General features: G+C 39.7%; 1 protein-coding gene across 1 annotated transcript; it reads right to left on the bottom strand.

The window, feature by feature from the left end:
- Positions 1–1,698: 1,698 nt before the first annotated feature.
- Positions 1,699–26,270, bottom strand: tpo (thyroid peroxidase). The gene is made up of 14 exons (XM_078289351.1): positions 26,162–26,270; positions 20,028–20,112; positions 19,738–19,898; positions 18,646–18,778; positions 16,658–16,787; positions 15,480–15,680; positions 15,250–15,260; positions 14,631–15,105; positions 5,958–6,216; positions 4,764–4,934; positions 3,696–3,933; positions 3,299–3,507; positions 2,946–3,119; positions 1,699–1,818 (listed from the first exon to the last, which is right to left on the bottom strand). Exons 1-14 carry the CDS (start codon positions 26,268–26,270, stop codon positions 1,805–1,807), a joined length of 2,370 nt encoding a protein of 789 aa, XP_078145477.1. The 3' UTR covers positions 1,699–1,804.
- Positions 26,271–27,349: the final 1,079 nt, after the last annotated feature.

Here is a 27,349-nt window from a genome sequence, read left to right as displayed (position 1 = left end):
AGCATTTTACAGTATTGTGAGTGTTTCTGTGTACAAACAGTTTTATCCCAAGCATTCTACAGTGTCATGAGTGTTTACTGATCAATAAGCACACGCTAGTTTGTTGTCTGACGTCATTAAAAGTGCAACGGCAGTAAAATCGTGCAGTTGCAAATTCTGAACAGTCGCCGCTGACGTGCCAAGTTATCACACAGAGCTTTAAATGCACAAAATGTATCAAAAACTACTACCAGTGTCTCTACCATTTTTACACGCAATCGTTCTCATCATGTTTTATCTAGTCATGATCCATTTTATCAGTTCTTCTCAAAAAACTACCATTAGATGGCAAATTAACAAAGGCACTGCCCAAGCATTCCTAGATGCTCTGGTGTATGCCCTGCATGTATAGTATACACACACACACACACACACATTTAACTCATATCTTTCAATTACAGTTTCTTTGCTTTTGGCTGAACTGTTGGTGTCATTTTGTTTGGTCTATAGAGCACCTGTGTGACAAACTTGTAGAAAATGTTTGCTAAGTAAATGTTATTGCATTTTATCAAAATCGATACTGGAAAATCTATACTGTAACCCTGCCACACTGGAGTTCATGAAGGTGATTTCGCACTTTGTAAAATGCAGCAGTGGGAATCCTGCTCAAATGCGAAATAAAGGAGTGGTAAGAAGAATATGTGAAGAATACAGCAGGAGACATATGATCTTGACTACAGAAACTTGCTCCTTGATGCCAACCCAACCACACACACACACGCACATGCACACAAACAGACTCCCATGACAACGTCACATATGTAAAATGGGTGGGACCCACAGACATTTTCACCTTCATCAACATTTCTGTGCAGGGCTGTCTTTCGCCTTCTGGGGCTCCCAATCTGGTTCTGGTGTCTTCTTTATTTGAATAAGCCTCCATTAAAAGATCATTTTTGCGTCACAGGAGGAGGAGGTGGAGGTGACTTGAACATAGCGTATGTACAACCGGGCATGCTCTAAAATTGTAAAACATTTCCACAGGGCCTGGTTGTGCTATAAATAACAATGTCGAATGTGGGATAATACCAAGTTCACAGAGAGTGAGTCAATGATCCAATACAGTGCCAACAAGGAAATGCATCATATTTTATTTTGATAACAATCAAGAGGACTAGTAAACATTTATTGAGCTTTTTTCAAGATCTGAATGATGAATTTCATCCAAGGTTTTTTGCAGGTCTTGAGAATCACTAGAATTAATATTTTAGATTAGATAATTTTGATTTTTGATTTTTATTGCAGCATATACAATTAATTATAAAAAAACAGATTATATGGGAATGTTGGGGCTGTAGAGGTGTGAGGGTCAAATTGTGCGCAGAAGCTGCCAAGAGGGCTGCATGTTCCGAACAGTGAAAGTTGTGCTGATACTGTGATTTCATGTGAAGTTGTAAGTCTCGTAAAAATTGTGAAATGGGTAAAACATAACTAAAACAGTGGTTTGATTTACAGTACAGTTTGTATACATTTTTACTGATCATAATTCAACTTACTGATATAAATACTTTTCAAACTATCCAAATCAATAATAGAGAAGAAAATTCTAAAAACTAGTTACAGACTAAATTGGCATTTTGCCATTCAATAAACCTAATTTAAAAAAAAGTAAAAAGTAGTAAGTTCATTCCATATTTCAAAGCACACAACTCTTCACCAGCAAAACAATGAAATATAAACAAAAAGAGGGAAAGTAGGGGATGTTTCCATGAGGTTTTGATTTGAATATTTGAAGCATTTCTGGATCTGCTGCATTGCTAACAACTTAGTCATGATCGCCTGAAAAAACAAAAGGGAGAGTTATTTTATAGCACAGTAGGTAGTAATGCATGTAGTCCTGTTGGTCCTAACCAGTCAGTCAACCTGTCATGAACATCTCTTCAATCAGATGTCGTTACCTACTTTCTCTTAACAGATAGTGACAGATCCCGTTGTACTATCATACCTTTATCTGAGTAGACTGAATACCTGCATGCTGCAGTACTGTGTCATTACTGTCTGTACTGAAGGAAATGTCTTTTAACCCTATTTCTTATTGATATAATAACTCAAGGTGTGACCAATATTAGGCACTTCAATGTTGTTGCCAAAGCTGCACATTTATATGCTGACTGATCAGGAAAAGGGGCATTTCCCATGTATGAGATTTCTTTCGAATGAAAGATGATCATGTATACCAGCCTAAGGGTTAAATTTAACTATGTACTGATTACTTGAACAGACTCATTTTGGTCCGTTTTGTATTTGCTATGGTTTACAGCAGGGGTTCTTAAATATTTTCATGTCACAGACCCACAAATATTGGCCCACCACCCTCCATAGACACACATTAGAACACGGACACCCGTTTGATGTGCTTTTGTCCCCAGGACCCCCATATGGTAAGATGTTTGTTGTTAATTTAGCATTGAATTGTATAATTGTCTACCCTGAACGTGGGGAGATAATAGCGGTGAGAGAGAAACCTTCATTAAAATAGTTGTTCATATACCTTCTCTAAGTCAGATAATTCAGAGTGAATTATAGTGACGTTAAACTCTTCCTCATTTTGCTGGAGTCACTCTGGAATCCCCTCAAGGACCCCTCATTGAGAGCCACTGGTTTAGAGACTAACCTGCTGTTTCCTTTTCTAAGAGTACCAGCAGATAGCAGTAAAGCTCTGGCCAGACAAGAGCTCTACAGTACGCCCAAGGATAGTTCATACCAGATAGATATTTCATGTGCTGGGACATGTCTGCAGTTCTGGACTAAATCTTTCCAAAGCTGATGTTGTGCATATTTCAATATTCAATGAGGATATACTGCTATATTAACCAACTAACAATGGAACCCACAGAAGACACCGTGATGAGGTCATCACAAATGAATACTATTCAAGAAATCTATGAAGAAAAAAGTTCACCTACCTATACATTGTGGGGGTTGATCAATCCATACATTTCCCTTACAAACAATTGCAGCGGCACCCTTTAAGCTGAAACCATGGTAACAGGAGTACTGAGCGACCAGCTTGCCAGGCGTAGAGGACAATATGAAATCCCCATTCTTTATCTTTCTTGGAGAGCCACACAGTTGTAACTCTGGAATTCAAGTAATAAAAGTTGTCTCACGATCACATGCAGCTGAACAACAAAATCCATGTCTTAAAGACAGAAGAGAATCATAGTTCCAATGTGGCTTACATTAAACCTGGATTTGGACAGAACATGAACATTTTGTGTTTTTTAGGGAAACAGGTCTTACAACCCATCAGGCCCACCTCTGCTCTTCTCCTCTCTCCAAGCTTCCAAACTCATGGATGGTATGTGACTACAGGACAGGCAAGCAGAAGGGTGTTTCTCGAATGTGAAGGCATCGCGAGGGACTTTGCTTACGTCGGTATTGTCACAGATGACGCGAGATAGAGAAGACTTTGATAGTTCATCCTTCTGTTGCTGGGTGAACATACCTGGAACCTCCCACCAAAACCTGAAAAACAGAAATGGACGATCCATGAATCTAGTAGACCAAGAAATCTCCTTGAAGACATAAAGCTGGATCTGCTAGTCTACATACCACCCCACCATCATCAACCCCCCCCTAGATAGTGAGGATTAGCATTACATAAAATGGACAATACATAGCATATTTAAACAATTAAGCAAACAAAAATGTACCTGTCACCCTCACGAAGCGCTTTCATCTGCTTTCCAATCAGGCAAGAGAACAGGGGGCCACTTCTTGAGCCAGGCAGTAAGTCTTCAACAAGTCCTCCAAGCCACACATCGATGTTGTCAGGATGTTTGTACATTTTCAGAATCTTCTCAGCGACCCTCCTGTCTCGCACCACTTCTACGAAGTCATCCTGTGTCTTTATCTGCTTGAGTCCGCAGAATACCCTCCAATCATTGTACCCTGAAACAGAATTTCAAATGCATGAAAATGAAACATCGGTAAACATTAGCATTTGCATTCTGAAGTGTCAATAGCTATTCAAATCTACATTTTGGAGTGCTTATACTGTTCAAATCTACGATGTGAAGTGTTTCTTCTGTTCAAATCTACGATGTGAAGTGTTTCTTCTGTTCAAATCTACGTTTTGAAGTGCAAAGCTGCCTGATGACTAAAGGCAGAAAAACACTAAACTAGATGGCACAATCTCTGGCTTTACCATACCATTTTCACTGACTCTGAAAAGCCAAATCAAACATAGTTGGTGAGCAAACCTGTCAGACTTGTAATGCTCAGAGGGTGAACCCAACTTCCCATTCTTCATATAGGGGAAAATCAATGGCTTGCACACAGGTTTGGTTTAAAACTGTAAATCATTGTTTGTAGACAGTACACTATGCTGAGTTTTTCCATTTGTTTTTGCTCTGCAATGTTAAAAAGTGTATATTGAGGTGAATCGAAGCAATTACATAGTTATGTATATTGTCGGTTCCCACGGTCATCACTGTACTGCACAGCTGATGAGTATGGAAGCAGGAAGCTGCAAACTTGAGAGACAAGCTGCTAATAGAATAAGCTCAAGTTAGTCTGTCAATAATACCTGTAAACATCACCTTGTTTGTGAAAGGTTTTACAGATTGCGTTGTTGGAAACTTAATTAGACTTGTGTATTGACAAAAGTTTATTAAGGAAATATTTTTTTATGTTTTTTGGTGCTCATTAGAGCATTGCTGATTGTCACTATTCACTGACAGGCCCAGATGGGTTGTAATGAACCTAAGCCTGGGTCTGACCAGGAAGGGCATGATCTCGTCCCCTCTGCAGATTCAGTGCGGCCAGGTCCATGTTCTGTGGTATGTTGAGGACGACCAGCCGTTCTGTTATCTCCTCTGCCAGCAGCTTGTCTGTGCTCACGGCTATTGCTGCAGTTCCTATTAAACCTCTGAGGATCGGTTCCAGTCCACCTAAACACAAAGAGCATCCTTGCTAAAACACTATGTCATAGTCAACATGTAAAACAAGTTTGTTTTTGTGGTATGCTGGAATACGTCAAGTGCACATGAGAAGAACTTAGATTTAACATCCTGTTAAAGCTGCACTAGGCAATTCCACATGTGGTGGCTCCAAATGGCAGCAAGAGGTTTGAAAAAATTTTAACTTCAAAACCCAGAAATGACATGATGTGAAATTTCATTTGGGCAAATAGCACAAATACAGTGTCTCAATTAGTGAGGATGGGACGCTCTTCTATTTTGCAGCCCCACTTGTGATTTAGATTGATAAGACAGGTGTATTTTTACATAACAATTTTGCCTAGTGCAACTTTAAGGAGTTGAAGATTATAACGCTATTATCACTATCATAGTATCACTATCAACCACTGAACCCATTCTTTTTCAGTGACCGCCACTTACTTACATACCACATACTTACATACTGAGCTCAACACACTAAATTCCATGGAACCAATAACACAGAACATTTGTATGAAGCTAAAGTTACATATGTTCACTTGTGCCTACCACTCTATAATCATGGTCTTAGAGTTGACCCCATTGTATTGTCAGCGTTTTAACATAGTCCATCCATAGGATGGATGAAATAGTGTACGCACATAAAAAATGTATTGAAATCACTGAGAAAAGTCTCTGCCGTCTGCAAGAGGGCTTACTGTACCTCCTAATGAGTCTCCTGGGACTGGAGGCAGTCTGTTGAAGACATGTGCTAGGTGTATGACATAACGGGGCGTTATGTTGGCATACGCAATATGTAAAAATATGTCTATTCAACGGTCTAACTTATATAAGTCACTTGAATTGTATCCAACAAATAATTAGACTAAGAGAGAGTTTCAACACTGGAGCTGACCTAAATAGATTTTTTTTTTCATTCCCTCTACATTTTTTTTTTTTTTTTACAGTGTGTTTAGTGTGCACACAGAAACACCCTATTAGTTCCAATAGGCAGCTTCATAAGAGAGGACTGACCTTCTTTGACTAATCTCCACGGGCTGAAGAAAGTGTCGTGCAGTCTCAAGGGGGGGAAGCGCTCATGTTCCTGGAAGCTCTCGTTCAATCTCGAGAGGATTGGAGAGACGGTAGCGTGGCCAAACCGGAACGCGGCAGTGGCGAACACGTTGGAGACTGAAGGGTGTATGGTCGGATCATATCCCTCATAGGTTCCGATGTACTGATCAAAAGAGTCTGGGCCAATAATTTTCGGAACATAATCTCGCATGTTTATGATCTGGGGGTAAAAAAAGAGAGGTAGGGATCACAACAAAGCAAAAAAAAAACTTTACATAGTCACTAGTCCCTACCCGGGGATGCGCGCGCCACAACTATGTGCAGACTTCTGGGGATGCGCGCACTACAACTCCGCGCAGACTTGCCAAAAAGGCGCATAAACAGTGTAAATTTGTGAAAATGGAAAAATCAGCTCCGTCAGTCCCTGCCTATGCCAATGCTCAATGACCATGTGCAGTTTGAGATTGATTGGCCAACCCGTTGAGGAGCAAAATGGATGCGGACAGACGGACAGAGTTTTACTCATTTATAGTAGGATGACGGCAAATCTAGAATCTAAGGATTGTGTGCACCATGCTGTGAAACCACAAGATTTATCTGATGGAGATAGGATGAGAACATAACTTAATATGCCACCTGATATCCTCCTCTGAAAAGATCAAGCGTATCTGGGGAATGTGTACACACATAGAGCTGAAAGATATTCCCGTGAGATATTTCTATAATATCCGGAGCCTGGACATATGATTGCACATTTGTTCCCTCACAGTTCACCACAGAGGATTTCATCTGTCCTCATCACTATTTATAAAGGCCTCAGTTCACCACCTGAATCTTAACACATATCACACGCAAACGCACACGTACACACACACACACACACACACACACATACACACACACACTAATGGGATCACGTTTAGTGCCATGCAGCTTTCAAATGCAGCTTGCAAAATCGTCTGTCAAAACCAGACAGTGAATTTAGTTTTTAGTCTGAGGTTGCTTTGAAGATACTAATGTTACAACAGCTGCCTCCAGTTATTTTTTATCCTGTTTTTTCTTCACAAGATGAAGTTGTTCACTGCCATTCACGTTTGAAGCTCTGTGATGCAATTAGCCATATATTTTTCTGATCACTTTACTGCTGTTTTCGATTCGGCTCAGATAAGTAGAAGAGAAACGGCTCTTAAAGTCTGAGACAATCTTTATGAGATTACATTTTTAACGCTTTTCTTATTTTGCTAACGGGGCACAGTAGAGTGAAATGAAAGATGGCAGAGAAAGAAGGGGGGATGACACATTCATGAGTTGGTCCTAGTCCTAGCCTGCTGAGAAACAATGACAAGTCTTCTAATTTTGAGACTTATTATTGTATATTCACTATACTTCAGTAATGCATGATAATAATAATAATAATATCTTTACTTGTGCACTTTTCAAAACATAATTTCAAAGTACTTAACAGTCATAACAATAAGAAATATGGCCGGAAGGTCTCTTCCTGATGATCTCAGGCTGCAATCCAGCTGATAAGGTTGGAACAACCGATATGGGTCCAGACTCAACCAAACTTTAAAAGTAATCAATAAAATTGAAATTCTTCTAACAGGCAATCCATATAGAGAAAGCAAAACAGGGGTAATATGATCTTATGCTGTGTGTTTAGCATTTGTCAATAACCTGGCAGCAGAATTCTGCAAAATCTGAAGCTGAGCCACAACATATCAGCCGAGACGGGAGAACGCAGCGTGGACTGACTCAGTTCCAAGATTTAGCCTTGGAAATAATTCTGGTCGCATTTCAGGATTAGTCACTAGACTACAGTGTCAATCTATCTGGAGGTGCGGTAGTCTGTCTCCTCTTGAAGTAGAACTTAAAGGCAGGTGAACAGTCACATTTGCTATGTTTGCATGCATGGAGTAACCTGGCTACTGGCCATACTCCAGTTAAGGCCTTAAGTTAAGCTGCTTACATAAACTTTTGATATCCTGCATTTGAGTTTCACTGTTGCGATGAATAAACCAGTCAACAGGTTATTCCTGTCCACCTGTGGTGTCCTGTCCGCAGAGATAATAGTCCACAAGAAAAAAAGAATGAAAAATGGTTCAGCTGCCAGCTAGCCCCTCCATAACTGACTGAGCAGTAGGTTACTTCTAATACACAGGAAAGACATGATGATCCCAATAGTATCCTAAAAGTAATGAAGTCAAAATGTAGTCATAATGCTATGAGACTCTATGGCAAAACCCAAAAATGAAAGCAGTAAGATGTTTCCATATAACAACCTATTTAATATGGGACTATTCCAGAGATCTTAACCAGGTTTCTCATAATTGGAGTATGAGCTTATCTGCATTTTTCTAACCTTGTTATGACGTTTCCATGTGTCGACCCCAAATCAGGTTACTTGAGGAACTGGGTTAAGAACTGAATTCTCTGTGCATATAAATGTAACTATTGTCTCTTTGTGAAGACTGTTTGAGTACTGGTCTGGGAGAAGTAATGCCTGGGTAGGAGGTGGTTGAGTATGTCCGTATGTGCTCAGAGCTGTATCGAATTCTCAAAGTTGCAGTTGTGCAGCGAGGTAGTGTAGTGTAGTGTAGTGAGTAGAGGCCTGAGCTCAAGTCCCTGTGACAGTAAGCATCTGCCTTGCTGACATGTCATTGAGTAAGACACTGAGGTCCAGATTCACTAAGCTTGCACTGTAAGGCAATATGCACATTTTCTGCCCCTCATTTGCATGAGGTAAGAGCTCAGAGTTTTTGTCTTATTCACTAATATATTTATATAAATCAAGTTGTGATGCAACTGCAACTGGTGGTGAAAAAAGTCCTCCAAAACAGCACTGCACAAGCAAATTGCCCCCCCACCCCACCCCACCCCACCCCCAATCACCAACTGCAAGCACAAATTGCATGCTTCAGCTTTAAAGGATAAGGCTGGTGTTTTTTAATGCATTGCTTACCGTCAACAAATCCTATGAAAATAACAAAATCAGCAATGATTTTGTTTTGCCAACAAATCTCGTCCATGTAGCCGGTGCCCAATGAAGCCATGTCCCAGCAGCCATAGAACTCCATTGTATTAAAAAAACAGTTAAAAACACGTCACAGAGCCATGCCGTTGCTCTGGGCAACATATATGTATTTCATCATCACGATGCACCGGGCCGGCCGACTTTTTCCTCAAATAACTTGGTAAGCCGGCTGTAAACACGTTTGCGATCTCAGGAAAGTAGTTCCGTAGCACTGAAAATAGTCCCTGGCGTAATGAAGAATTTGTTCCCATTTGAATTTGCTTTGGTAATAACTACAACAGCCTGACTTTTCGTGGTAACAGCGATTTTTAAAATTGAAACTATGTCTTTGTGAGCTGTATTTCAAGGTTTTTAGCTTACAATTGGAGCCAATTATTTCTGGGTTGACGGCTAAAAACGATACAGGGGAAGTCAGAAAGTAACGGGAGTAGAGCAAACGCATTGTTGATTTTGTTATTTTCATAGGATTTGTTGACGGTAAGCAATGCATTAAAAAACACCAGCCTTATCCTTTAAGGCTAATCCACCAAGGCTGGCACCCTTGGGCAAGTGTGGCTGTAAACAGCTTGATTGTGTTTCTAAATGTACAATTTGGCTGTCTCAAAAGAATTGAGTAGACATGGTTAATTCCTGTGCTGATTTTGACTGGAACTGATCATTTCACCACTGATATATCTGATTTTTATGTTTAGATAACGTCAGCTTGTTAGCTAGCTAACCATAGTGTCTGGTCAGCTAACCATCGCTATCTTGTCGTAAACACATCAGATTTGTACAGTAGCTAACAAATCTAGTAGTAGATAGCATTAGTTGTGACTAGTAGTTGCATGTTAACCAGTGTTGGGGCTATTTCGAACCAGTGGTTCTTTAGGTGACTGATGCTGACACTGGTAGGTTATTGGCAGTGGATCATAGGTTGCTGGCTCAAGCAAGTCATCATGGAAACCAGAACTGTGTTACATGTGTTCTGTAAATAAGGTGATCACCAGTTTACACTGTGTGAGGATTGTTTATGCCACAATGGTTTCTGGAATCCAATGTGTGCCTTTGGCAGAGTTCTAGCTGAGGACTTTGTCTCCAGCTGAGAAATGTAAGTGTTTTGCTTTCACTAATCTCTGCACTTGAGCTTTCAGCTGAGTCTGTACAAGCTCTTTTATCTTTTGAGGTCACAGGAGGTCAAGCGGAGTGTGGAGTTGTCTCCTCAGCATAGCTGAGGCACGAGAGTAGTATGAGGTGTGTACAATAACTGGAAAGCGCAGTTGTTGACTGTTTACTTGAAGAGGACTTGAGCGCTTGCTTCCTTGTCTGTACAAATCTTGGCCTTATCACCCACTGGTAGCTGTTCATGGAAGCTGTTTTCTTCCATGAATGACTTGAACTCCTCAGATACCAGTTCTGGGCTGTCACAGACAGATACACAAACAAGCACATGGGGCTTTAGCACTCTTCACCTGAGTTGTGATGATTTTTTTTTTTTTGTCAGTGAGAAAACAGAAAACATCAGTGCTCAGATTTCCTGTGCTGCACCCTGTGCAGGTTTGCGATGCATCCCAGCCTGGTCAGACCAGATAGTCACATTTCACTCCAGTACCAATGCAGGGATTTTCCAAGCTGGTTGTGATTATTTTTTAGACCTCATCCGCACAAATTACTGAAAGAACTCCCTGCCTTACGGCCATCTCTATTTAATGTTGTAAATCTCTTTCCTCTGGCGTTGCTTCTGAGTCACTCAAAGTTGCAGTTATTGATAACTCGATCGAACTGAACCCTGAAAATCTCAAAGATTACAGACCGATTTCCAATCTTCCATTCCTCTCAAAAATACTACAGAAAAGTAAGTTGGAGCCCGGCAGCTCATTCACTTTCTCAATTCAAACAATACCTATGACTACCTCCACTTTGACTTCACACCTCAGTGGAGCACTAAGACAGCTTTAATCAAAGTAACAAATCACGGAGCAGGACCTTCATGTATAGTATAAAGCCACATAGAGTGAAAATATGGTCTGAACTGCAAGAACATTTTGAGTGTACTGCAACTTTACGTAAAAGAAAGACTTATTAATAAATAGGTTTCAATCTTAATAGTACTCTCAGCTACAGCATGGGGACTGCGTTGATGGACATCTCTCTCAAGATCTTCCATTTCTCATTTCTCCTGTGATATTTCTACCACCAGCAGTTTATAATAATAGCAATAAATACAAGGAATCTGGCTTTATCAGTGCAAAAGCTCCTTCAACTGTAGTCAAGGTTTTGGCACAACCCCGTCTGCCTGTGCTAGTTTCCTCTCCTTTGTGGACACCATACTGATTCTGAGTCATGATTCCATTCATAATGGAACCAATGGAACCATTTTCTGTGTTCTCTCTCTCTCTACAAGTTGTATTCCTCTACAGTGCACCTCCTCGCATGTACTGTGACACACTGTCACATCAATTTACACTTCTTCAACACACAATTGCAATATTCATCTGTAGCTTCTAAAAGACGCACACTCATACAGTCTTGCTTGGCTACCCAATTTCCCCTTCATAAGTTTACTTTATTTATATAGCACTTTTCAAAACCTGAGTCACAAAGTGTCACAAAAGAAGACACCAACATCAGACTAACACACACAAGGAAATGTCATACCTCAGGTCAAAACAAAACGTATATCATGTCAAGCAAAAATTTCAATAACATGCCTTAGAGCACAAATAGGTTTTAAGGCGTGATTTAAAACACTCAACAGAGTTCGCTGAGCTGACCCCCAGGGGGCGACTGTTCCATGACTAGGGAGCAGGACAGCAAAAGCCGGTTCACCTCTAGGTTTAAGTCGTAAGCGTGGGACATCTAGGAAACCTTGCTGAGAGGACCTAAGGGGCCTGACAGACTTATAAGGGATCAGCAATTCACTGATATAAGATGGAGCCATGTTGTGTAAAATCAAGAAGTATGAGATTATTGCAAAGTTTTAGTAATCTTGCTGTGGAGTTCTGGACTAAGTGTAACCAGGCTACAGTTGCTTGGCTTAAGCAAGTATATAGTGCATTACAATAGTCCAGGCACAAGGAGACGTAAGCGTGGATGATTCTCTCTAAATCATGGAAAACTAAGACGAATTTCAAGTGAGAATCAAAAATCAAAAATGACACCCAGGTTTTTAGAAACAGACCTATTTGTGGCTAGGGGACCCAGGTGTTGGTAAATTGTTTCTGAAGTCTGATCAGGGCCAAAGACCAGAACTTTAGTTTTATTTCTTCAGTTTAACTGAATACAGTTTTGTGTCATCCAGTCTTTGATAGCAGCTAGAGCGAATACATTTTTTAGATCACTGGGTTTCACGAATACATAAAGCTGTGTATCATCAGCGTAACAATGATCAAAGACACAGCCAAACTGATGGATTGTGTGCCCTAATGGAAGCATATACAGGGAAAATAAAATGGGTCCAAGAATTGACCCTTGAGGCACCCCACAAGTCAGAAGAGCACAAGCTGAAACCTTGTCAGCAATTGATAAAAAAAAACGTCCTGTTTCATAAATAGCATGAAAATCAATCAAGTGCCACGTCAGATATCCCAACACATTTCCTCAGATGATCCATCACTAATGGCCACTAATATCAAAAGCTGTACTTAAATCTAGAAGAATTAAAATGGAAATTTCCCCCCGATGTGACTGCATGTCATTTGTAACTCTAAGGAGAGCCGTCTTAGTACTGTGCTTTTGCCGAAAACCTGAGTTGAATTTATTAATTTATTTTTTACCCTCTATTTCGAGAAGTTGCTTACAAACATTTTTTTCTAAAATGTTAGATATAAAAGGTAGCTTTGAGATTGGTCTGTAGTTTTGGGGTAGGGCAGGATCAAGGTCGGGTTTTCTCAGAAAGGGTTGGACAGAAGCTGCTTTAAAATATTCAGGAAAAACAGCCAGAGGAAAGGGATTGGTTTACTATAGTGAGCAGAAAAGGGTCAATAGTATCTAGGGCCTCTTTGTAGAATCTTGAAGGTAAAATATTGAGGGGACTGTAGGACAAACGCATATGTGAAACAAAATCCAGCAAAACAGGCAGAGAAATAGGTGCAAATCGGTGTAGTAAAAAAGGACAAGAATAAGGAGGTGTAAGGGGGTAGCTCTGCAGTAGCTCTGATTGTATTCATTTTATCAACAAAGAAAGATAAGAATTTTTTGCAGTTCTCAACAGAGGGCATAGAAACAACACAGTGTGTGTTATTTATGAGGCGGTCAATGGTGTTAAAAAGAAACATAATTTATCCATGGGGGATGACTTGGCTGTGGAGAGAGACCCAGTCTTTTGCAATACAAACAGTAAGACCCCCGTTTGTAGTCAAAGTAGTGCCGGCTCTATTTGATCCTTCAAATCACAACTGGTCACATAAATTCCACTTCTTGTCTCTTTTACTGACTTCAGCACCTCCAATCTCTCCTACACCCACATCTCTTCTTCATGTGAATCTTTTGTTTGTCTTGTTCCTAGATGCCCTCATACCAACCAGAATATACTCATCTCCATTTGATTTCTCATTCTTATTCTTCCCTTTCTTATCGGCCCTGAATCACTATCATCATTTTTGCCACCACTTTCAAATTTCACCTTATCAACCATATTTCCTGAGGCGAACTTAGAAGGTCTATACCACAGATCTATGGTCAATAGACAACACTTACCTGTCCCTCAGACCTCTAATGGGATTTCAACATGACTCATGCTCATTCACTGAACCACAATTAGGAGTGACATTTCTCTCTAGAAACTCTAGACACAGTTGACAGCAGGTTCCCATCTTACCATGACCTTCATTGCAAACTTATCATTAGATGTGGGCTTTTCTTAGGTCAAGAACATTTTACATCAAGCAAGCAGAACTAATATCACCTTGGCATCTAGGACTATACATGTACCAGATCTGACATGTTTCATTACCACTGTTACTATTCTTCTAACACAAGCATTTTCCAGATAGATATTGCTCTGATTCGATAATTGTTGTTTACACTCACTTGTTGATGTTGATAATGCTCTCATTTCAGTTTTGGATCCTCTCTCAGTAAACAATAGATGAGCAAAGCAATTCAACCTTATGAAATCTCCACCCTCCCCAAAATACAAGAAAACATATTAAATAAGAATTATTCTCACAATATCTCCTTAAAACGTCAATTAAATCATCATCCTAATTGAATGCATTTGTGACTTTTTCAACATTTATTCTTTTTGAGACTCAGATTGTGTATTATTGTCCTGGGATGAATGAGGAACCGAATCGCACAAGTTCACCATTAAAAGCACTCAATTCAGATCTGAAGAACTAAAGTATGGAAGCTGCTTTGCATAGGCTAATGGCTAACCAAACACATTTTAAGAAGCCATCTTTGCACTTAAATTTCAAACCCCTTTAGGGTTTTGACAAAGACGTGACTTTTTGATAATGCAGAGGGCTATAAAAGGAAAAACTCTTGTCACTTTTTGGGCATAGTGCATAATATGGAAAAGTGGAGGCTACTCTGCATGGCAGCAAGCAAGAATGCTGGTTTAGAATCACTAATAAGGTACCTGTGGTTTAGCAGTAAGGACACTTCTGTCATACCTGATGCAGTGCTCCAATAATCTTGCGGGCCTCTTGGTACACAGTCTCCGCGCTCCAGTGGTCATTGAGACCTTTCAGTGCCTCTGCGACGCGATTGTGCTCCCTAAGCCACAGCGTGTGCAGGGAGGTCAGGGCCAGAGCCTCATTGGCTCGAGTGTCTCCGGCAGCGAAACACTCCACTCTCTCCACCTGGGGATCCCTGGGATTCTGGAGGCAAGGCGATGGATCTTTGGCTACAAAAGGCATGTAGGGCCTACCTTTAGGATCCGTGAATTGGTCATTGACAGCCAGTTTCCCAGCGGGGCTGGAGAGGTCACGGAGGGAGCTCTGCATCTTCGGGGTGCTGCCATATACGGAGGAAGCATCCATGAATGACGTGATGCTGTTCAGCTGTTGCCGCTGTAGAGCTTGTTCAATGCCCAACTCATAACTCACAAAGCAGGCTGGTGTGGAGCGAAAAAAAGGCATGCAGCTTCTGGCACCAGACGGGTCATGTGTCTGTAGAAAAGACATTGAAGAAATTAGGACAAATTGCCTCAATAACATCTTGGACTGCTTTTGGTGTGATTGTTTTTGTAGCACTCTAGTGCCAATATGTCTATATTTCTGTGTGCTGTACTGTTCTTGTGTCTTTCCAAAGACTGAATAAAGAAATATCCTCTTTGAGAACAATAAAATACTCTATCTATCTATCTATCTATCCATCCATCCATCCATCCATCCATCCATCCATCCATCCACCCACCCACCCACCCATCTATCTATCTATCTCTGACTTTGCTATAATCACTGCATTATAAGACACAGGACAAGAAAAAAGTATAGAAAACTCTTGTGCTCTTGTCTTACCTCAATAGGAAAGCATGGGTGTACATTTTCACATGTGTTCAAACAGTCCAGCCGTTCCATGAAAGCAGCCTTGCTATTGCTTTGAGGGGTGAAGTCTATGTCATGGCTCATGTACTGGCCCCATTCTACCAGCAACTGAGAATAGGCATCGTCTTTCCACTTAGTAGAGCTCTTCACTATTTTCTTGCTGACGTCCCGGGCCTGTTAACATAGTAGGATTTCATGTTTTTTGATGACAGTAGTCGTTTCGGAAGAATTGCAACCCCATTTACCATGTTTAATATTGAAATGCATTTTTCCCCCCAACTTGTCTGTGCAGCGGCTTGCCATTTATCAGTCAAGTTTATCAGTTTATCAGTTTTTATGATCTCATCATTAACAGGAGGGAACATCATTTCTGGGGAAGGCCTATCATGGCCCAGTCAGAGATTATGATTAGCCAACTATGATGGATGATAGCTTCCGAGCTCATTCCCATAATCATTAAGATAAATTATGAATAGATAAATAGATTAAGCTCAACAAAGGAGTTATGATATATTCTGGCAAGCTGCTTTTGTCACATCCTAATTTCTCCAACAAAAAGGACGCTGATTAAAAATGGGTTATGTAATTCCCAAGAGTCCAGGAAATGATTTCACCAAACCCAACTTTTTTTTTTTTTTTTCAAAAAGAGGATGGTTAAGATTATTTAAAGCTTATTAATTATCTAAAACATTTTAGACGAGTACATTATAGCTTTGATTTACAGAGGTAAACTGCAGGTTGGATACAATTGATGCATATTCATGCATATGTTCTTTCATTAAAAGGACCCCAGTCTGGGTAATGAGTGCATACATTAAGCCTGAAATTCAATGCAAATATCAGTGCGAAACATTTTCATCTGCTGTTTGAGAGAAATAATGTTTATACATATGACTGGGAAGTAACTCTTTTCTAGTGATGGAAATAGTCTATTTTAAAGGCACTGGCCACTGAATACAAATGCGGCTGTAATCAGTATCATCTCCCACACAGTGCTGCTGTCACCAAATTGCTGTGGACTTTATCTCTAATAAAACAGATATAAATAAATGGAATGCTATATTAAGTTGGGTTTGCGGGGTGAGTTCACTTCATTTCTAATTTCTCCACCAAGACTTATGTGTCCTACAGACTAGCGTTTTGTAGATTACCGGGGGAAGTTGGAATCCATTATAGAGCCGTCCACGGTTCCAGCCCTTGGGTTGTCTCTCTCCGTCTTCGTATTCAGCTGGAAGCCATCTGACCAAGAGAGTGTTGGCTGCTCCCCAGAGAGGATTTTCCCTGGAAAAAGAATCATGAAGCATGTCCAAAAAGACAGCAATGCAAAATCGTGTATGTCCTCTTGGATTGCAACCAACCTCACATTAATTATTTTTCCTCCAAGGTTTGCAAAAGTTCAAAATAGTCTATTTTTTCCTCCACGGTCAAATTAATATCAATTAAAGGTGCTGAAAGTGCTGCTGGCTGAGACATCAGAGGTAGGAGTTTGCTGAGATTACAGCAAAAGAAAGGCCAAACCTGTAGAGGAACACTGACAAAGTGGTTCCTTTCTTGTATAGCTGCTGTTATATAACAGTTTTTATAATAAAAACCTAACTATAACTAAATGATTCCTATATTCTTATTTATATTTCATGTTTCTTTGCTGTATCCTGTTACTTTTTCCTACAACATTGGCCGACTTTACCCACAGGCATCAATAAAGGTTCATCTTATTTTATCTTAATTGTATCTTTATCCTAAATTAGTGCCATACATATCTATTGCAGGTCATATATTAAGCCTGTATCACCTGTATGAAACTTATATAAATCCATTTCATTTAAAAATTTGAGTGTTTTAAATCACAGATTATGTAAATTGCCTGTTAGGTAGAATGGCAGATTTGATATAATCCAAAATAATTTTTCACCTTTTTTAAGGTAAAAAATGCAGCAATGCAGATGCAAGAATAGGCTACCTGTGTTAATTATATAGCAACGACCAAAACCTGTAGAGGTATAGATTGTATTTATTTCAATTGGAACACCTTTTCTCACTCTTTTAGACTTGTGTTTGTGATTTTCTAACAGTACTTTGAAAAAAGTATTGCATTTCTGCAGTGATAAATAAGATTTTACATGAAAGTAAAAGCAACAGGCATGCAATCATGCAAAAAAAAAAATTAAAAAAAAATCATCAACTTGACTGTATAAGCATTAATAAGCAACAGCCAGGAATACACTCCAGCAGCCAATGACTGTTCAGGCTGTTAACCTATTCTGCTATTTTTTCCCAGACTAATTATTGTGGAAGTGAAGATTTCAAAAGCGGTGACAGATATGACTGTGTTTACTGGGCCTTGTCAAGACAAAGCCACAACAGTAAACAGTAGAGTGATGATTTTGTAAATGACTATGGAGTCGTCTTTTTTTTTCATCTCAGGTTTTTTTGGAAAAGTGTATAGCTCTATTTTAGTGAAAACTGGGTCATAATAATGAAATGCTCTGTTAAAACTGCTGAAAACACTTGGTGGGGAGCTAACACATTTTTCCTATAGAGAAAAACATATCCAGAACCTGTCTGCAACAGCATCTACATGCAGTCATGCATATGTTTATGGATGGTGAGTGTATCTTTTGTTAAGATAACAACATTCAAGAGTTTTCAGGTTTTCAGTGGTACACTTTGACTCCATTTGACCAATATTTATTGAGCACATATTTATTTATTTTATTAGGATCCCCATTACCAGCCAATTTAATGACAGCCAGTCATTAAATACGCAATACAATACAAATGATCAATGATAAGATGATTAAAATAACAATAGTAATGAAAAAGGTTAAAGGAAACAAATGAATTCAAACTAAATCCAGTTATGAAAGTATTATTTAAAAATACAAAAAAAATAATAGCAATAATAGCAATGAAATAAAATCAAAGTTTATATGGCAAATTTCATCAGTTCACTCTTGAGTGTCTTCTTAAAACTGTAATTATTCTTTGCCAGCTGATACTGATATTTCTAGTTGCCATCAGAAATAATTTGCCATATGGGTGATTGGTTCCCAAATGCAATATTCATCTTTTGTTTGGGTGTTATAAACATTTAGTTGGCCCTGTGGTGGAGAAGCGATAAGAAGAGTCCATTAGCTACCTGTTATTGCAGAGGCCAGATATGGAGCGGTACTTGTCGAAATGGCATTGCTGCAGGCAGCTGGCTGGAGAAGTGGGGAGCGGACACCCTGACAGGTCTGCAATCAGCTCCACATCGTCCCATGAAAGCAGCTCTTGAGAAGTGATATGGTAAAGTTAACACAGGCAAAATAATCTAGAATCACTATCATTTCATTTGGATCAAACCTGACTACCCTCCACATATATGTGAGAATATCAAATCTGAAAGGATTCACATAAAGGGAATTGAGAATCTCCCCATTTTGTCTTTTTAACAGGTCTGTATGGGGATGTAGCAGTTGGTCCAAATCCCATAGATCCCATTGTTTCTCTACAGTTTGGGTGAAATATTGAAGTATTAAAGTGATGTTGAACTTTGGTAGTATCTTGGGTTGTGTATCTTCCTCCATGATAAAACCCCCAAATTGGTGATTCTCTGCTATCTGTTGCTCCGGTAGAGGAGACTGGAGAATTGTGTTTTTTTCTCTGCCCATTTACTGCCATTGTATGGAGGAACAGTCTGAAAATCACACTTCCAGCACATAAAGGAACGCCAACAAAGCAGATTCTGACAATATATAAAAAAACTAGTCATGCTTCTGAATTGTGTTTAAGTGAATCGCTTTGTTTATGTTTATTAAACCTTTCAGTTTGAACAAGTGGAACACCGAAATTGGAGGAAACTTATGCCAATGGAATGAAGAATATAGTACGTTTACCAGTAATTGTAAACAGAGAATTGACAATTTTGGGGGGTTTTATCATGGCCAGGAAGCTACACAACCCATGGTACTGCCAAAGTTTGACATCACTTTAAGAATAGTGGCATTGGAACAAGCAGAGTTTTTGGTTGGATTTGGGTTTGGTGTCCAGTTGGGTGGATATAGACTGTGACCCATATAGTGACCCATGCACCAATCCTTCTTTGACATGCTAACAGTGTTCTTTGTGATGTTAGCTCTGTGGTTTATCGATTAAAATGAAGAACCAACAGCCTCTTTCTCTTGTCGTTGCAAGGTGAGAGCCTCTGGATTTAATCTACATGAAATGAAAGAGTGAAATTCGTTTGTACCTGATACGCTGAGATCCCTTTTATATCTCAGTCTCGCTCTTTTCTTTAAAACTTGCAGAGTCGTTTCAAAGACCTCGGCAGCTCGGGAAATCTCCAGGGTCTCGGGCTCGGCTTGCCGGAGGAATGTAAACACATGCGAGGGGGACCTGGATGTGCTTCGTCTACAATTCACAAGAATTGGTAGATAAAAGGAAACTTTTGGTTCCCTCTTTTCTTTCCTCACAAGATATTCTTTCGCTTAAAGTGGAGACAAGATGGTAATTACAGTATGACTGCCACCGGTTCATTACCTTTGCCTGGTTTGGAGCAACGCTTCATCTACCATTTGGAGGCTTTCTTGATATGAAGAGATAAGCAACTCCCTGATGGTAGATGCTGGAAAATGTATCACGCAATGAAAAAGCAGCATGAAAATGAGATAAAACAGCATATATTCACACCAAATGCAAATCAAACATACCAAATTGATAATCACAACTTGTATATCAGAGCGTACCTTTAATGGCGCTACGTGTAGCACTTTAACATCAATAAATCATTACCACATTCATTTTGAGACAGTATAATTACTGTAAACAAACGAAACCATAGACAAGAAAATTCTCAGCTTCTAACAACTGGTGTGAGATAGACGTGACTAATCGTCTCAATTATGTAAGAAGTATTTTAATGTTGTAGGTCCAACTGCTCCATATACTGTTGGGGAGTTTAAACTCTAACAATGCAACATATTTTATGAGCTTATTCTATGTTTTGCATGTAAAACCTTATTCTGCAAAGAAACTAGCAACTCCAGCTGTCAGATAAATGTAGTGGAGGAAGAAAAGTAGAAAGTCTCACAAAATGGAAATACTCAAGTAAAGTGCCAGTATTATGGCAAGCATCCACCCTGCTGAAGTGTCCTTGAGTAAGACACTGAATCCCTACCAGCTCCAGAGACACTGTTCTGTAACTCAGTGGTTCTCAACGTGGGGTCCGGGGACCACCCGGGGTCCTTGAGGGGGTCCCCAGCAAATTGATGAATTGTTAAACTTCACCATTATTTCATTTACAAGAAGTTAACAATTAGAGAATGTAGAAGAATGACTGTTTTGATCATAGTTGCACTGTTATCTCTCTACCTACAATACAGATAGTCATGGAATTCTGGACAAAATCATATCTAACACTAAAATTATTCTCAGATTTGGGTCCGAGAGAAAAAATCTAATCAAATGTGGGTCCGTGGCCCTAATGTGGACTAAATTAGGGGGCCTTGATATGAAAAAGGTTGAGAAACGCTCCTGTAGCTGACCTCTGACACCCTTTGGAGGGGGGCAAAGGAAAGAGAATTTTACAGACATCAATGTCTTATTATTTAAGTTAAAAGAAAAAAACTAGAAATGTATGTAAATGTATAGCACTTAATTTTGGACTAAATGGTGTTATTTGAAAGCTACTGTACTGTATGTTTCTAACTCTTACAAAGAATGTGTCACTTTTAACACATCTGTGTGTCTTCTTTGGGACAACACACACTTGTGTTACTTTTCAACACAACATATGTTAATGACAATACATTTTAACACAACATGTGTTGTTGTTAACATATCTTGTGTTGAAAAGTAACACAAGTGTGTGTTGTCCCAACGAAGACACACAGGTGTGTTAAAAGTGACACATCCTTTGTGCGAGTGTATTGCTTATTAGATTAATGGTTAGAAACCATCCCTGCTCCTTTATGCATTGAGAAGGCTCTGCTGGTTTTATTTTCGTTATGCCTGTGGTGTTCTTTGCTGTTAAGTGCAGTATTTAATTTCTTGTGCGCTGCCTTCTCGCCTTACTTGAAAAACAGGTTTGTCTCAGTGTGACTTCACTTGGCAAAGGGTTAGAGGGAGATTTGCCAAAAGGATATTCATGGATTAAATTAAATAATGTGTTTTGTCATATTTCTAATGAAAAGATTCTGGATCCTTGTTCAAGCAGTTACATTTACTCAAGCTGGGTGGAATTACATCATTCATGACAGGCTCAGTTTTTATTTTTTTTCCCCGAGCCATGTGGCACAGATCTTTTCTGTCTAAAACGGGAACAATCTAATTCCCTGACAAGCACTTTTATCCATCTGTTAATTTAATTGCATTGTCATGTGAACATAATTTGCACTGACAAAGAGGCTTTATACACCCAGTTTGGTTCAATTGGTCCCTCCTCCATTCTCTCTTTTGTAAAAGGTAGAATTAGGTTTGCACATGTACAATGGTTTTAATGATTTTGCACCTCTCTGCCGGTTTTGTAAGGCTCGTGTCATAATCACCCACTTTGCATACATTAACTTAGGAGACAGCCTACATTCATCAGTCTAAAGTCAAATGTCTCTTACTAGTTGTAACATTATATGCTTTGCCAGGCCCCAGCACTGGATTAGCTCAGCCCTTATGCACAGTTATGCATAAATTACATCTTAAAACCATATGGCTGTCTGAGATTGTGCTGATAGTCTATGAGTCACCTACTTAACCACCTCTCCTCATTAAGCATTATATGACTCAGTTGCATGATATGTGGAGACTAAAAATAAAGAATAATGAGAAAAATGAATGGGAAATTGATTAAAATGAGGCAAAAATGAGATCTCACCCTAGACATATGGGATGTGATTGGTGTCTGATTATATTCTATTTAAATCAATTCTCTATCCATATCATTTGTGTTAGTTCACCATTATCTTACATTGTGGTACTTTTTGGGTGGCGATGATTAAAAACTGAAAGAACATGAAAAAAATTGCATTTGCATTTCAGCAACAGCAAAAGGATTTACAAAAAGATTTACTTACAGTTGAAATGTCTGGCTTCATCAGTTGCAACACTTGTGGGGATGATGCAGAATACAATCGCATGGATAATCAAGTTGAAATAACCAGCCATGCCTTGGTATTTTACATAAACAAGTTAAAGATGTCACCCTATCACTGCTAGTTTTAAATGCTGTGTGCACAGTGTCTGCCCACCCGCTATTTATATATTCAGAGAAAGCTGTTTTCCCATTGCCAAGGTTAAGTAAACCAGCTCACAGTTGACTAAGTCAGAAATTCTAAGAGTCTCTGTTATACTCGCTTGACTGATTTGAAAACACACTTCATCCCATTTCCCCTTGCATCTTTTAGACACTTATCTCAAAGATGGCAGGTCCTGGAATTATATGCAACAATCATCATGTACTATGAGAAAACATTATCAGATAATACTGATGATATGTTTTACTCTGACGTGTAGACTGGGCCAGCCGGATCAGTGTAAGAATTATTCAGAGCGACATCCAATGAGTACAACAGCAGAATAAGCTCAAATTCCTAGATCACCAAAATTATATGCAACTGATGGTAAGGAGTACAAGGGTCAGAACCAAAGTGCTCTCATAGTATTCCTGTGAGCATAAAATGATCATGTTAGAGAGAAATACTGAGAAAAGAAAAGAATAAGAACTAAGGAGCGAGGTAGAACAGTGTGTAGAGATGACATGAGCTACTTTTTGAAAAGAGGTCTGGACACATTGGACATATGGCGGTGCGTATCCCTTCACAGCTTTGTATTCCAGCACCAGGTTTTTGAATTTGATATAAGCTGAAAGCGTGTAGGGAAGGGAATAACATGAGAGCATTTGGCTGCAGCATTATTGATGATTTGCAGTGGCTGAAGACAGTATTTACTAAAACGTTGGGGGTGAGGAAGGGTCGGATTTGATGGATGGTAAAGAGTGCAAACTGGATCGCAATGTGGGCCTTGCAGTACAGTTGGTTGTCTGAAAGAAAACTCTCCTGCCAGGTCATGGTGGCTCATAACTATCATATGTTGTGGCTGGGTTAGTATGTGGCATTCTCAAAGCGTACAACCAATGACATCCAGTTCTTTAACCTTGGGTGATGTTTCCATTATGTCTATGCAAAAGATACAAGTTTTTGCCGTGACACCCTCCATTTACTGGCGAGATAGATGTAAGACTATGGTTGCTGCTATTTCTCAATAATTTCCTAGTTTTCCTAGTAAGACCTAACAAATTACAAACATCTTTTTGAATGTAAAATCTAAGTTAGGAACTTCACTGATATTTGCTAGAGAGAAAAAATAGGTGAAGCTTTCTTAGAATTTCCCCTGTCTGTGAAGAAGCTACAATAGCCATCGTTCAAATAAGGACTAAAGTGCTGTTATATTTTATTACAGGGACAAAATTTGATGACAATCCATCACTTACAACTGAAGCAAGCTGTGATCCTGTGCAGATGCCATGTTTGTCAACTCCTACAGAAATAAGTGTGGCATTTGGCTCCTCAGTTAGTGGTCAGCAATTGCTCTTATCAAAGTCTGTCATTCAGGTTTTGCTTTGATAGCTTCCAGCTGTGGGATGCCCTTCTTGCTTTTCTCCTTTTTGTTCCAAAAATCCTACTATTTCCCTTCCGCCCAGTTATGAACAAGAAGGAAAGGAAAAGCCTATCAAACCTTACACAAGGCCGAAAATACTGTATGGACTGAATACTGCAGCCTCTGCTTAAACTCTGACAAATTACCTCACTGATTAAATGAGTATTGTAAGTGTGGTTTCTATACATCGCTGAAAATTACACGTTTGAAAGAAGCCGCAAATTATTCATCTGCTATATGATTTATCACAACCTTTCTGTTAGACTTTACATCAAGGACAAAGATTGTTTATAATGAAAGACTCTGCTTTGCACAGAGAGATATTAATTTCCCTGCAAATGTTGGAAGTCATCGCAATGCTTTACATCCCATTATAGTGGCTGAGCTTACATCCAAGTTATGTATTCCTTTGAGAGAGTCATTCAATGAATTCACGGCATTGCTTCCATCCTCCCTCGCTGAGATTTGCAATGAGCTTAATTCAACACTGCGGTAGCCTGCTTTTCAAAGTTTCTGAAACAGGCTTCTTGCAGTGAGAGAGGCCAAGCCGGCGGTCCTGAAGTCGGAAAGTTCTCCTCATCACAAAATACTTCAAGTTAGCATTCTGGGTCCAATGCTGCCAGCGGAGTCAAGTGTGAGAGTCACGGCCCATCAATAGTTTGAGCAATGTACTTGAACTTCATGCTTGACAAGGTGGTGATGCAACTTCATGATGCTGTGTATGAGGCAGCGCCCGGCGGTGACTTCAGCAGGCGGCTTAAGATCGTCTCATTTGTGGCTCTCTGTGCACTCTTGCTGCACGTCACGGTGTCTGGTTTCCCTTCGACGCAAAACCGCCTCAGCTCAAAGTTCTCAGCAAATGAATCTCTCAGTTTGTGACGAATGAAAATACAGCATATATCATAGCGTTGTGCTGGATATGAAACCAAGCAGTCCATTCTGAAGTACTTCTAACAAATCACCAGCTAATGATGCTTAAACCAGCCTAATTACTGTTCTATATATCTTAATTCACCCTTCTAGCTAAATGTACAGGGAGAGGATATTGTACTCATGTTCTCACTCTCAATCACTGTATGCTGGTTTACCAATGCACAAATCATAGCTTAAATGTTTCCCACACACATTTCCCACAAAATTTGCCTTTGGAAAGTAAAATAATACAATAAAGCGAGCATAGAGTAGCAAAAATAATTGAAGTCCAAGTAAAAAAAGGCTCTTGGCCACCAAACCGTGTATGGGGTAAAATTCTAAACTGGGAAGGTGGATTTGGTGCAGTGTTGCTCCTGCTGTGTGGAGCTTGAGGCATCCAAATCCTAATGGTTTTGTGAGAAATAGAAATAGACTTGGGACAGTGGAATGCATGCTCAACTCGGGCATTTTTGTTTTTTTTCGTGGTGCCTGCATTTATCTGTGTTTAACTGTTTTCATGGTGTCAAGGCTGTCAAACACAAAAAGTGTACGCAATCTAATCAGGGCCTGGGTCAAGCCAGGAACAAAGTGGCTACAGTCCTCCAAAGAGGGCCTAGAGGTGGGACCAGTTCACCCTTGCTCAACTCACAAGTAAGCCACAAGTCATGGCAAAGGAAGCCCAGTCAGGTCAAGTCACAGGTAGGATCAAGTTGAGTCTGGTTCTTAGCTTTATGGATGTCATTAAGCTAATAATGTGATAGCAGTCATCATCAAGCTTTTGAGACTTTTGGGTCTTTCTCAATATGTGTCCTTATGTCCTCTATGATGTGTTTGATGTAATATCTACCAGTACAATTCCAAAACAAAAGCATGTTGAGCCAGATGGACAAAGATCTCAGACATGCCAACCGAGGATGCATCGGATGGTCACTTGGCCGACGAGAAGGAATGAGAAACCCCAAGATTCATTGCGCGAACGACGCATCACGTTCAAACAGCGCTATAGTCCATAATACAGAGCCAGTTGACACAGCTGGGAAAAGGAACAGCTGTGCGTCTTAATTGATGGACATCAAGCAGTTCATCTCAAGCTGTGAGGATGTTCTCTGTACTCGTGTTCTTGAGAAGTTCCTTCTCTCCAAGGCACCTTGGGAAGGACGTTCTCCACAGGGACACAAGTATCGACTCAGAGTTCTTGGTTTTGATCACCTCATGATCCATCAAAAAAGGAATCGTCTTGATTCTAAAGATTCAGTCCTGTCTGTGTGACTTCATCCTGAAAACATAATTTGGTCACAACCCCACCCATCTTGCCTTTTGTCCCTTTTGTTTCTTACTGTAAAATGAATTGTTAAAATCACCTATCAACCAATCAACTATTTCCCCTACCTTTCCTGGTGCTCAAACGGCTTACAGTAACTTATGAAAGAGACATTGAAGCTGAAGCTTGAGAGGGAGTTTTAATCTTTTCCAAATTACAATAACTAGCCATGCTGAGCAAAAACAAGCTGTCCTCATTCTAATACATCTGCATTTGTTGTTTTGACATGAAAGGAAAAGTAATCTTTGTACAGCACAATATTGCCAAATTTGTCTTTTACCTACAAGAACAAAAACGGTACCTAGTATTAAATGTGTTAAAAAGGTCCAAGTCAAAAGATAGTTACTGCTTTATTGATTTTTCTAGCTTTTAACAGTGTGGACAGTTTTCAACATTGACATTTCTACATTAGATTAGATTAGATGAAACTTGAATGATCCCTGTGGAGAAATTGGGTCATTGCAGCATCAAAGAATAGGATATAGGTAAGAATTGAACAAATACATAGTATTGAGGGTAATACAGAAAAAGAATTACAACAAAAGGACACATTGAGGATAATGCAACAAACGAGAGCTGCTGCAACAGGCCGCCACTAGCTTGGCGCCATCTTGGAATTCAACATTGCTAATAACACATTTACAAGTACAACATTTAGCTGATGCTCCTATTGAGAACAACTAGCAGTAACTGAAAAAGGGCAAAAGTACCAACAACAAAGAACAGAGGGGTAGGTTTTCAATTTTGAGAGACTAATGGTAGGTCGAAATGCAGGTGCAGGTGGAGGTCTAAGTCATCTGGAGTGACTCTGCAAGTTATTTAGGAGGATTTAGGAGGGACAGTGAAACAATAGGCATAATTGCCAGGTAAAGAAAAAGATGTACCGAGTACCCAGTAGTGGCAAAGTATGGGAACCAAACTTTTATTGGACTGAAACCTAGGACAAGGAGGGTGCGGTTCCCTAGCTGGCAACACCAGG

Source organism: Centroberyx gerrardi, chromosome 17, assembly GCF_048128805.1.
Source record: "Centroberyx gerrardi isolate f3 chromosome 17, fCenGer3.hap1.cur.20231027, whole genome shotgun sequence".
NCBI classification, from domain to species: Eukaryota; Metazoa; Chordata; class Actinopteri; order Beryciformes; family Berycidae; genus Centroberyx; species Centroberyx gerrardi.
The sequence above is the reverse complement of the archived record's forward strand: the minus strand, read 5'-3'. Positions and strand labels throughout refer to the sequence as shown.